The sequence below is a fragment of the Juglans microcarpa x Juglans regia genome, chromosome 5S (genome assembly GCF_004785595.1).
Source record: "Juglans microcarpa x Juglans regia isolate MS1-56 chromosome 5S, Jm3101_v1.0, whole genome shotgun sequence".
Lineage (NCBI taxonomy): Eukaryota > Viridiplantae > Streptophyta > Magnoliopsida > Fagales > Juglandaceae > Juglans > Juglans microcarpa x Juglans regia.
Genome location: NC_054603.1, coordinates 159,971 through 172,336, shown reverse-complemented (window position 1 = coordinate 172,336; position 12,366 = coordinate 159,971). Strand labels below are relative to the sequence as shown.

Genomic DNA, 12,366 nt, shown 5'->3' with positions numbered 1-12,366 from the left:
TGGATAAATATAAACTAGTTAGATATTAATTATTTATAAATTTTTTAAAATTTTATAATTCAATAGAGGTTCTACTTGTTACTGTATAAATTTAATATTAGATCTTTTATTTATTTATTTATTTTATTAATTATTAAATCTTATTCAAAAAATTAAAAAAATAAACAATTCAAGCTCGAGCTTGACCTCGGCTCAACTCGAACTCATTTCGGACAAGCTCGAGTTCGAGTTCGCGTCAAGAGTTTAGCTTATCGAGTTGATCTCAAACAAAGAATAAAAAAAAAACTATCGAACTCGAGCTCGAGTATTTTGAGTCAAGTCAAGCTCCACAAGCCTAAGACCAACTCGACTCAGCTTGATTACAACCCTACATTGACTTGTGTTGTCAAATAAGGGGAAGTCAGCTCCCCCATCGAAAATGTTGTTGTTGGTTGGTAGAGCGAATTGATTTAAATCTCTTCTCGCGGTTATTTGGCCGTCTCTCTAAGCACATCTATTTGTTTCCAAGGCAAGGATGGGGAATAATGCAACTTACCGAAGAGGATAGAGGAGAGGGAGAAAAGGGTCCATTCCTGAGTCCTACAAAGTTACAGTACCATAACTCACGACCTCCAAGAATCTCCCCGGCCTTATAACCCCCCGATTCTTCTAATTACCAATCTTCTTTTCATACAAGTAAAAGTTTTTCTAGCTTCACGAGTAAATCATGAATATCTACGAAGTCAGAACGCACTGAAATCACAGACTTTTCAAGTTTACATGATAAATAGCAAGTTCCTGTACGTTCAAGTGCAATTGCATATAAACATGAATTAAGGCACAGCCACACCTGAATTACATTCAAGATGCGTATAGACAAAGAAGACACATTGATTTACAGCGAGAACTGATGACAATTAAAAGAGTACGTCAATAATCTCTCACTTCATTGATTTCTGTCAGCTTTTTGTGAGTACATTATTCTTTTATGGAATATAATGCACAACAGATGCCTACCCAAGTACTTGTATACAAGAGAAGCACCCGACTAGGGAGGTGAAGACGGACAAAATCTAAATCAGTAGAAAAGCGGCTAGAACAAGTGTGAGCATACATAAAGCATACATAAAGCATATTGAATATATGCTTTGAATTTGACATGACAAATGCAGCAAATACAAATCTTAAAATAGATCCAAATTATCCAATCACCACTAAGCATTTGCTTTTTCCAAGTCTACCAAAAAGGACGGAACATCCAAAATAGGACAAGCACATCAACCGAAACGCACAAATATCTTGAACAATTCTTGAAAATTGCTAACCACATCCAGTTTCATTCAGTTTAAGTATCCGAATAAACACATCTTTACCGCTAGCATAGTTCCTTTCAGAAAAGGAAAAATAAAAAATAAAAAAGCAGAGTACTCGAATATAGTTCTTTCCACAACTACTTCACAGTGATATGCTTACTGAGGAGGGGGCCTAGGGACCTGTTGCCCCACGCTAGAAGGTGGGGGTGGAGGACGGACACCCTGGCCCTGTATCTGTTGGGGTGGAAAACCTTGTGGGGGAGGCATTGGAGGTCTTGTACCAGGTGTGAAATTTGCCATTGTACCACTACCAACAGGGGGTGGGGGAGGGACAGGTGGAGTTCCGCCAGGAGGCATAGGCCTAGGTCCATTTGCTGCAGGAGGAGGTGGCGGTGGGAACAAAGCTGGCATTGATGGTGGCAGGGCTCTAGGAGGATTTCCAATGGGTGCACCAGGTGGTACTCCTTGGGTTGGAGGCGGTGGTGGGGGTGGGGCTTGAGGTGGTGGCGGCAAAGGTCTTGGTGGGACACCGGGAGCTGCTGTGCCATTGGCTACGGGGCCAGATTGAGGTTTGATCGCCTCTGGTGGCTTGGATTTGAAATATAATTGCAACTTCACATTTACACACCAAATGACCAGGTCAGATAAAATTAACTAATACAAATACGAAAAAAAAAATCAGAGTGTGCTTTAAGCAGATCAGCAGTTGGCCCGTGAAAGAATAAAGTGTCCAACCCAATTAAAGAAAGCAAGTTTGGTGGCATCACTTGGGTGATAAAGTAAATTGAGAGATGAGAATTAGACCAGAAGCTGACCCACTGGCAACCATGTAAATTTGCTGTGTTACACAGACTACACTGATTGATCAAGCAATCGATATCTGTGCCAGCATAAATCTAAAAGCATTTGAAGCAGAAGAGCAAGTATTAAACAAACTCACCGTGAACATTTTTGAGTCTGGATCCCAATGCGTGAAGAACTTGGGAGGCGTTTTGTCAATCTCTGTGCTAGGAACCTGGATTTAAAATACACACACACATGTGATGAAATTTCCTAAAACTAAATAAAAGGGTTAATTGCAACTACCAAAGTAATTATAGGATCATTTGAAATGTCCCCATAAATTTAAAATTGTTTCAATCATGTCATCCTAATTTTACAATAATGTGTAATATCTAGCATAGCTTCCAAATGGGTCAAAATTAGCATTATAGTGGGATTAAGATGGGATGGGCTGGACATTGCAAATTAATAAGCACCAATATGTATTATTCCTATATTAGCATTAATAAAATATCATTGACCTATTAAAAAAAGCAATAATATGTCTTTAAATATTAGTGTTCCCACCATGCTCCTGTCCACTAATTCATTAATTTTAACTCTAATTTGAATGGAGTGAAATTCTGTAACTTAAGAGGCCATTACAGTAGGGATGTCAAATCATGTTAACGGGTCGTGTTCGTGTCGTATCAAGGCATATATATTATACTATATAGGTCAACCCAAACATGACCTGTTAAGCTTATCGTGTCAAAATCTCAAACCCTAACACGACCCATTAACATAACGGATTGTGTCGTGTCAACCTATTTTGACCCGTTAGTGAATACTACAAAATAGGTTAACACGACCCAACCCATTTCAACCCATTTATATAAATGGGTTGAACAGACCCGAAATTAACCCGTTTGACCTAATTAAGTTTAGCATAATTTTATATAAATGTTAAAATCACAATATCTATAAAAAATATAAAATTAATTACAAATCCAAAATAACAATCCAAACAATAAAAATATCGAAATTAAAATCCCAACAATTTTACTTTTAGGTATAAGGGTATAATTGTAACTTCAACTTTTTTAACAGGTCATAATGGATCAAAATAGGTTGACCTATTATCAGCCTGTTAAGCAATTGTGTTTTAACGGGTCAACCCGTTTGACCCGAACCCATTAAAACTAAACTCAAACCCGTTATTATCGTGTCGTGTTCATGTTGGGTTAACGGGTCGTGTCACATATTATCAGCCCTACATTGCAGACAACCTTACATTTTCTGTAAGATTGCTACTTTTTTTGGGGATGAGTAAGCCAAACTTTTTTTTTCAATAAACAAAATTTTATTGAGCATAAAATAGACAAAGGCCTGAGCATATGGGACATATACAAGAGCATTGCCTATGCTTGCTAGTTTAGCAATACAAGGAAGTCATGAAAAGACATGCCATTAAAATCAATTACAATTGACCAATGGAGAAAAGTATTGAAAAATAAACTTCTAATCTCATACGTTGACCACTCTCGATCTTCAAAATTTCTTGCATTCCTCTCCCTCCACCAACACAGACAAATTGAGATCATCTTCCACACTGTTACAATTTGAGAATTGCCCCGGATACCTTACCAAGAAGCTAGGAGGTCGATTACCCTTTTCAGTATCACCCAAGCTAATCCCATCTGAGCAAAGAAGTCCTTCCACAAGATCGTGGCAATCTCACAATGAAGTAATAGATGATCTATGGATTCTCCACTCTTTTTGCACATACAATGAAGCCATCCATGCAAAACAAAAATTCTTTAGGGGCGCTTTTGTCTTCCAACTACTCTTCCATGAAAATGGATTTGTATTATGCATGATCATGGCATCATAGAGGGAGCGGACTATGAACTTCTTCCCTTTCTTAGAAGGTGCCAAAAGATCTTATCTTCAGCTCCCCTCATTATACGGGTAAGAGTACACTAGATCATAGAACTCCACGAAAGCATCAACTTCCCAATCTCCTGCATCTCTAAAGAATATAACATTCCATTGAGGAGTACCACTAGATAGGATTAAGAGGTCCACAATTGAGACTTCTTTCATTCTTGCTATGCCATAGAATTTTGGATAAGCTTACTTGAGTGTCCTATTGCCACACCACACATCATGCCAAAATTTTATTTTGGACCCATCACCCACCTCAAAACATATATTTCTTGAATATGTGTCCCATCCTCCTCTCATGTATTTCCATAGTCCCACCCCATATGGCCCACTTACCTCATTCGAACACCATCCTCCCCATGGTTCACCATAATTCGATTCTATGACAGCTCTCCATAATGCTTCCCGTTCATTGTGGTATCTCCATAGTCATTTGACAATCAAGTTTTGTTAAAAGATTGCAAGTTCTAAATACACAATCATCCTCCCAAGATAGGGGAGCACATTGTGATCCATTTTACCAAGTGGAATTTAAACTCATCATTCATCCCCCCCACAAGAAATCCCACTGAAGTTTCTCCATGCGATGAGCCACCTTGGCGGGAAGTAGAAATAGTGATGCAAAGTAGGTTGGCTAGTTGGATAGGGTACATTTGATTAAAGTGGCCCTACCACCTCTGGATAAATACATCTTCTTCCAACTAGCTAATTTCCGCTCCATTTTTCTAGTACATCATCCCAAATAGATTTCGATTTGAACGGGGCATCCAAAGGAAGACCCAAATATTTAAGCCAATTCTATTAAAAGCACAAAGGGGCACAACCCAAGTTCACAAGGTGTATACAAGGGAAAGTATCTAACTAGGAACATGGTTACAATTAAAATCAATAATTACTTATAAAAAATAATAAGACGCAGATCAATAGCATGTAGAATTATATGACTGATTTACCTTGAAAGCAATGATCTCATATGGTTCAGCTGCAAACAGAAGATACTGGTATCTCTTATCGAAGGGTTGGACCCTCTGCATCCATTAAGATGTGATAAAAAGAAAGATTAGAACATCACTTTTCATCTTCTAAAAACAAAGGTGCCTTTTCAGCATTAATAATTTAAGCGCAGTGCAAAGCAGAGAAATAAATGACAAAGCATGTGAAAATTTTCAGGAAAGAAACCCATGGAAAGAAGATCCACCTGTTCATAAGATGACATAAACCTGTGCCTTGGCTTTGCATGGTCTTCAATCTCAGGGTATTCAATCTGCTAGACATACAATGTTACAAGAAGAATAGAGTTAACATCATCTCTTACTTTAGCTGATCAATCAGAAAAAAAAAAAAAAAAAAAATCCCCCATAACTTCTTACCAGCCCATTTCTACTTATCAAAAAAAAAAAAAAATCCCCCATAACAAAAAAAAAAAAAAAAAAAATAGAATCTATTTAAGACAATGAAAACACAATAAATAAAAAAAATAAAATAAAAAAGCTAATAAAGACCTGGAAGAGAAGAGACCTCTGCTTCGTCTCATGATCAAACTGCTTTGTTACACGGTACCCCGGCCTCCCAATTTTGACTGTAAGCCCACATGATAGAGATATACTCGTGAGTTAAGAAAATAGGAGCTCTAAAGTTATCAATCGAACACATATCTTTCAGTGTTGAGTTGACACTAAGAAAAGTAAAGAGTTTAAAAACAGCAATAATGATAACAACATAAACAAAGATGTGCAAGGGATTCGGGTCCTTATGAGTATAACCAGTAGAATCGCCAGAGACATACCCATGATAATGTTAGACTTTTTCTTGTTTTGGGGAGAGTGCTCAAGTTCAAACCATTGTAATCACAAGAAATGCAACCCATACTTGGAAACTATCATCTAACCAAGTTAACACTTTTCAAACACTTGATGAAACTTTTTCCACAGGGATACTTTTCGATGGACAGTAACTCTAGACCTCAGAAGACATATTGGTGGTACAGTTACAAGCTCCTTTACCATTAATCATCTTCATTTGAGATATTCGAAGGACTGAAGGTTAGCAAGACATATATCCCTGCCTGAAATCTCAATTCATTTTATTTGTATGTAGATTTCAAAAACTATCTGCACATATACAGAATTAGTAAACCCAATCGGTCATGAAAACGCTATCATTGTGGCTTCAAACATTAATTGTAACCTTTCAAATCTTTCTCTTATAAATATATCCATTGAAGCCCCGTGTATTGAGTCCCAATCGTAGTAAACTCTCGGGGCATGTAGTCTTATTCAGAGGCAGACACACACAAACACTATTAGCTACTTATAATTTCCGCAACCCAAGAGTCAAAAACATACTTTCGTAACATATCACGCTCATACAAAACAATTATCTTCGTCAACACAAATCTGCGCACTAGGTGTTCAAAGAAATGGCACTCTAGGGGCATACATAACATTGCCGTTTAGGCGCACAACAAATCACAAATCCTTATAGAAGGAAAAAGCACAATATATCACAAATCCTTATAGAAGAAAAAAGCATAAAACGGTAGTATTTATGGGACGAAAACAATGAAAAAGAAAGGACTTGCCTGTCTTGCGTACGGAGACTTTGCGCTTGTGCGGCTGAGGCTGCGCAGGGGCCTCCTTAGCCTCGCGAGCAGCTCTCTTGGCCAAATTAGTCTGATGCCGTTTTCCCTGTGTGTGGGCCAAGTAATTCCCCTCGTTGTTGTGAAGGGTCAGGCAAAGCTTACACTCGTAACTACAGCAACCCCCAACAAGACTTTAAACTCAGAAGAAGCAAGAAACCCGCAAATAAAAAACTAGAGAGAGAGAGAGAGAGAGAGAGAAGACCTGCCGAGGTGGTTCCGCATGAAATAGGGATCTTTGGCGAGATCGATGGTCTCGAGGGCGAGCCTTCGGAGTCGTTCACGGCGGTCGATAGCTTCGTTCTGGGCGGAGGCGGCGCCTCCGCTACCAGGCTTCGAACCCCAGTCCCTGTCCATTGCGTCGTCGAGATAGTCTGCTCTGTATGCCGCTCTTGCTAGTATGCCCGCGGCCCTTGCTTTTGAGGTCAAGTCGCGAGTGACTCCAGCTTGTCAAGCCCTTTAATTAAGTAGTTATAGCCGCATATGTAAATTTCAATATATGGTAACTAGAAATTAGTAAAAGAAAAAAAAAATAGTTTATTCATCCTTCAGATTAGAGAATGAGTTTTAAAATATTTAAATTCAATCATTTAAATATATTTTTAAGAATATATTTATCTCCTCCAATTATTAATAATTTTGTCATATTTTTATATTGATATTTATTATATCCCTATATAATCTTAGCTTGATAACAATATATATTATATTTCTTAAAAAAAGTGACAAAAATAGCCCAAATAAGAAAATAAACAAATTTGAAAAAAGTTGTTAAACTTACTTTTTCCACTTTTTTATTTTTTTATTTCTAATTTTCATCATTTTCATGTTTCATTAAAGTTTATCATGAGCTTTTTCATTTTATTAAATACAATATTCTCGTGATAATATAAAATTTACTATATTTTGGCTGAAGTGGTAATAGTTTTGGCTTCGTATGCTCTCTTCGAGTATAAAGTTCAAATATTTTGGTATAGATGATTTTTAAAAGAGAAATGTTACTTATCATTTTCACATCACATATTAATATGTGATTTATTATTTTTATCTTTTTATTTAAATATACACATATTGATATATGATTACAGTATGAATATGTGTGTTTAAATAAAAAAATAAAAAAAATAAATTATATATTGATATGTGGTGTAAAAATAATAAGTAATATTTCTCTTAAATGTTACATTTTATTAGTGAAAAGTCAATAATGTACTTGATCCTTGTCATAAGAAAGCGTTACACAAGTCTAAGTTAAAGGTACATTTGGATTATCAACTCTCTTTAACTCATTTCAACTCATCATTATAATTTTTTTAAATTTCAATACAAAATATAATAAACAATTTAACTTTTTAAAATTTTAAAATAATAATAATATTAAAAAATAATATTCTAACAATATTTTATTATATCAATTTAACTCAATTCAACTCAACTCAATTCAACATCTAAACGCAACCTAATCGAATCAAAGACATCTTACATTTGCACGGTCTTCAAATTTTATTTTCATAAATAAATAAAAGTAAACCTTTGACACAAGAATAAAATCTCGCATTCGTATTGATCTGGCATGCCATGTAGATAATAGCTATCTAGTTTCTCTTTCTCCACAAGTTTGAAAAATGTGAAAAAGAAAAAGAGAGTGTGTTTGTTTATTGTGGCATCACACACAATAAATAGACAAAGTGAGTAGTATAAATTAGAAAAAATCTAGATAACCTTCTACTATTTACACAACTTCCACACACCACATTTTTTTTAATTTTTATTATTTTTTTCTTTTATCAAATATTTAATATATGAATAATTAATAGAAGAATAGAATTAATTTAAAAAGAATAAACTCAAAAAAAATTTAAAAATATATGGTGTGTGGAGGTTGGGAGGTTGTATAGCATTACTCTATAATTTAAGAGTATAATAGCATTGTCCATTAAAAAATACAGTACTATTAAGCAATGTTCCCATAGATATCATTTAGTAAACCCTCAAGTTAAACTATATTCGAAAGTTTAACCACTCTCCTTGTAATATTGTTCCTTAACCACACTCATAGCAGAGTTACCACTTACTACACTTTTCACACCATTATATAGTGAAGTAAAAACTGATCACATGCAACCTCGAAGCCCTCTTTGATACTAGACTTGAAGCATACCCACGTTGTTAATCCCCACAGAAAAACCAGCACCCCACCTTTAGGATAAGGTCACCATCACCAAAGAGGGTTAGTCTTGAATTGTACATTTATATTCTTAATCGGACAAAATTTTTGTTTTACGATAGGTATCCATTTTCGACAACAAAAATGCTATTTGCACCCGGGAGGGGTACCCCTGCATACCCGTGGTTACACGTGGGATTAGTGAAACGGTACGCTCCCACCATCGTTTTGTAGAGTTTAGAAGGATCTTCACTCAATGTTTCTTCTCTGAGTTTGTTGGACATTCGTTCCAATCGACTCTAGGGCCAACTCCCAAATCTCCCACCATCTGCCACATATTTGGATTTCTCAAGGAATGATTTCAGCTTTGTCATACCAGATAATATTGGTGACTTCCTTTCTTATGCTTATTTCTTTTATCTTTCAAGCAATAAATTCAAAGGGAGCATACCTGCATCAATTTGCAATGCAGCATACCTCCAAGTTCTAGATCTGTTTTATTTCATCCATTTTTTTTTCAACCACATGCACACGGAAACACCCACACGAAGCCGACGAACATAGATGCATGGTTGTATCGAATCTCATATTTGTAGGATATTCTATTGTGATTTTCTTCTGTTTTTCAGCTACCAAATAGACTGTTATGGACTATTCGCTCATGTTTGAAAATTAACTTCAACAATACTTCAAAAATGATAAAAACCGAAAATGTTGAATTCTTATTCAAAACTCTATTAAGAATTAAAATAGAATTATCGTAAACCAATTAATAATGCTAAATATCGTCCTAGATAATAGACAATCCCCTCCACACGGATTAGCACAGATATAATAGGTTTGGAGATACACTGGGTAAGGCCTTTTGAATTAGCCCAGATGTCCAATAGCTCGAGCCCACGAATGATCTAAAAAGAACATGCAGGAGCAAGAAAAAGTCATCAACAGGATCTGCTGTTTTGTTGATCTATGAAAAAACAAAGAGAAGGGATAGTATTTCAGATAGAAAACATAACATTATATAATATAACTATAAAGAATCTTCAAAAATAACGAAAAAACGGTTTAAGATTAGGTTTGAATAGTGAGTTGAGATGAGATGAGTTGAGTCGAAAGTTGAAAATTAAATAAAATTTTGTTATAATATTTTTTTTAATATTATTATTATTTTAAAATTTAAAAAAATTAAATTTTTTATTATATTTTGTGTAAAAATTTGTGAACAATATAAGTGAAATAAATGGAGGCGTAATAGAAGGAATAAGAGAAGGCATACCGCGTTATACGCAACAAAATTTAGCATCAAACATGAAAGAAGTTATGGCCTCTAGATGAAAAAACCTCAGAGCCATAGTCCCTAAAACTCCGTACAAAGTAGCAATAAAAAATGTGGTTGGAGTTCCTACAAGAGTGGTACGTATATCAAGAACTTTGGCCCTTTTGTTTTGCTGTCCCAAAAGCGCCTATTTATTCATTGGCTCGCCGGTCTGTAAAGTGCATGCAGATGCTCTTGAAAGTAAAAAGGGGTACGTACTACGTTGTCACTACCAAGATCAACACGTGACAAATCTAGCCATAACGTACTAATTATTAAGGTGTTCTACTTCTATTTCTGGAAGCTAAAAAATATCATGGTTAATTTCATCGATAATGTAAAAGGCCGGGAAGAAATTAATTAACTGGTTTCAAGCTGGAAACTTCTCTGAAGTTTCGTATTATATATTCTTTTAGATGGAGTTCGAGAAATATTGATACTCGGTTTTTCGCCTGTCCTGATCGGTTTGTTGCGTATGTATCATGATTTAAAATCTAGAACGGAGCCTAAGCGGAAGCCGACAACATTGTAATGCTTTCATTTTGATGTAATGTGAAGCACGTCTGAACACTGAACCGGTATGCTACCAATCATTGTCAAACAACTGCTCGAGTATTAGGTTAAAATTATATGGATCAAAAGTCAATGCAAGTAACGACTTAAAGTCGGTGAAATTTCCATTCATTCGCTAGCTTTTACGTGCATTCACTGTTAACACTCCCAATATATATATATATATATATATATGCATGTTAATAATTTACATCTTTTCTATGACACGAGACACACAAGTTCCTCGATTTGCTCTCCCTAGCTATAGGCTATACGCGCGCGTGTATATATAATAATCACGCATTAGCTAATTTTAATGGAATAAAAATATTTGCATGAGTGCTAGTCTTAAGTTTTAATACGAGGACCCATGCATATATATATATATATATATATATATCTTTTCCAAAAACCATGTGTAACATTACATTTGCATATGTCGACAATTGACATGCGTATGTGTCACAATGGAGTCCCTGAACTCAATGGCAGATCTAGAGAATAACTAGTTTAGTATTATGCTGTTAGTTCGAACCTGATGATTAGTACTTTCAAAGCTGTTTGAATCTCATTTTACTGGTTTTGGTGGAGAACTCACTGAGTTGAGCTCAACTCACGTTGGATCAGAATCTTGATACACTTCTCTTTTCCTAAGAGATTCCAGAACTTGCTTCTTCTTCTTCTTCCTTTTTTTTTTTTTTTTTTTTTTTTTTTTTTTTTTTTTTTTTTTTTTTTTTTAATGTCAACCACCGCAACTGGCCCCAAACTCCGTTTAAAATGAACTAAGCTTGAATAAACAGAACCAGCATGCATGCTTTCAGGACTCCAAAGAAAATGCCCACTATACGGCCTCCACCCCTTGATCCCAAGGCCACATAGTACGCGAGAGCCTTATGGTTACAAACAAATGGCTATAAAGAGGGTTTGGGGCAAATGCAGGTGCACATGCTGATCAAAGCCTCCGCTCGAGCCATGCAAGTTTCACTGTCCATATCAAGTCTCTTTCCTATAAGATAAGCTAATTATCACGTGAGATGGTATCTTACGGAGGGGTGACAAATCTTGTTTTCAGGTCGTGTTCGTCTCGTGTCAAATCATAAACATTCGATTATATAAATCAACCCAAACTCAATCCGTTAATCTAAACGTGTCAAACTTCTAAATCCTAATACAGCTCATTTAAATAATGGGTCATGTCGTGTCACTTGTTTTGACCCGTTTAACAATTAATTAGAAATATTTTAACACAACACGACTCATTTAAATTCATTTGTTTCATGTAAATGGATTGAACTAAAACGCATAACTCATTTGATCTGATTAACATAAATTTACATAAAAGTTAAAAGTTATATTTATTAATAACCATAATATCTTAAAAAATATATATTAATATTTTTCATATTTTAACATATAATAAAATCAATATTATAAACCATACAATAAAAAATATGAGTATAAGATCCAACAATAAAAATAATAAAAACATAAGCATACTCATGAGAAATATCAATGTTACAGCTTAACAATAATAAAATTTTAATTTTGAAATAAATTCTAAACGGGTCAAAACGGATTCATTTCGTGCTAAGCAGGTTGACCCGTTTATAAATCGTATCTTAACGAGTCAACCTATTTTGAACCGAATCCGTTAATATCAAACACAAACCCGCTAATTTTGTATCGTATTCAT

At 35.2% G+C, this 12,366-nt stretch overlaps 1 protein-coding gene across 1 annotated transcript; it reads right to left on the bottom strand.

The window, feature by feature from the left end:
* Positions 1-1,169: 1,169 nt before the first annotated feature.
* Positions 1,170-7,101, bottom strand: LOC121267736 (splicing factor 3A subunit 2). The gene is made up of 7 exons (XM_041171759.1): positions 6,845-7,101; positions 6,583-6,752; positions 5,504-5,580; positions 5,200-5,265; positions 4,955-5,029; positions 2,233-2,307; positions 1,170-1,904 (listed from the first exon to the last, which is right to left on the bottom strand). The coding sequence occupies exons 1-7, from the start codon at positions 6,994-6,996 to the stop codon at positions 1,449-1,451; spliced, it is 1,071 nt and encodes a 356-aa protein (XP_041027693.1). The 5' UTR covers positions 6,997-7,101; the 3' UTR covers positions 1,170-1,448.
* Positions 7,102-12,366: the final 5,265 nt, after the last annotated feature.

What these genes read in the sequence shown, in the direction of transcription:
- LOC121267736 (XM_041171759.1), bottom strand. Translation starts at nt 6,996, where the DNA reads ATGGACAGGGACTGGGGTTCGAAGCCTGGTAGCGGAGGCGCCGCCTCC. An exon ending in TTATGTCATCTTATGAACAG is followed by an intron (nt 5,030 to 5,199) that starts GTGGATCTTCTT and finishes TAATGGATGCAG; the next exon opens with AGGGTCCAACCCTTCGATAA. An exon ending in ATGAGATCATTGCTTTCAAG is followed by an intron (nt 2,308 to 4,954) that starts GTAAATCAGTCA and finishes TTTTAAATCCAG; the next exon opens with GTTCCTAGCACAGAGATTGA.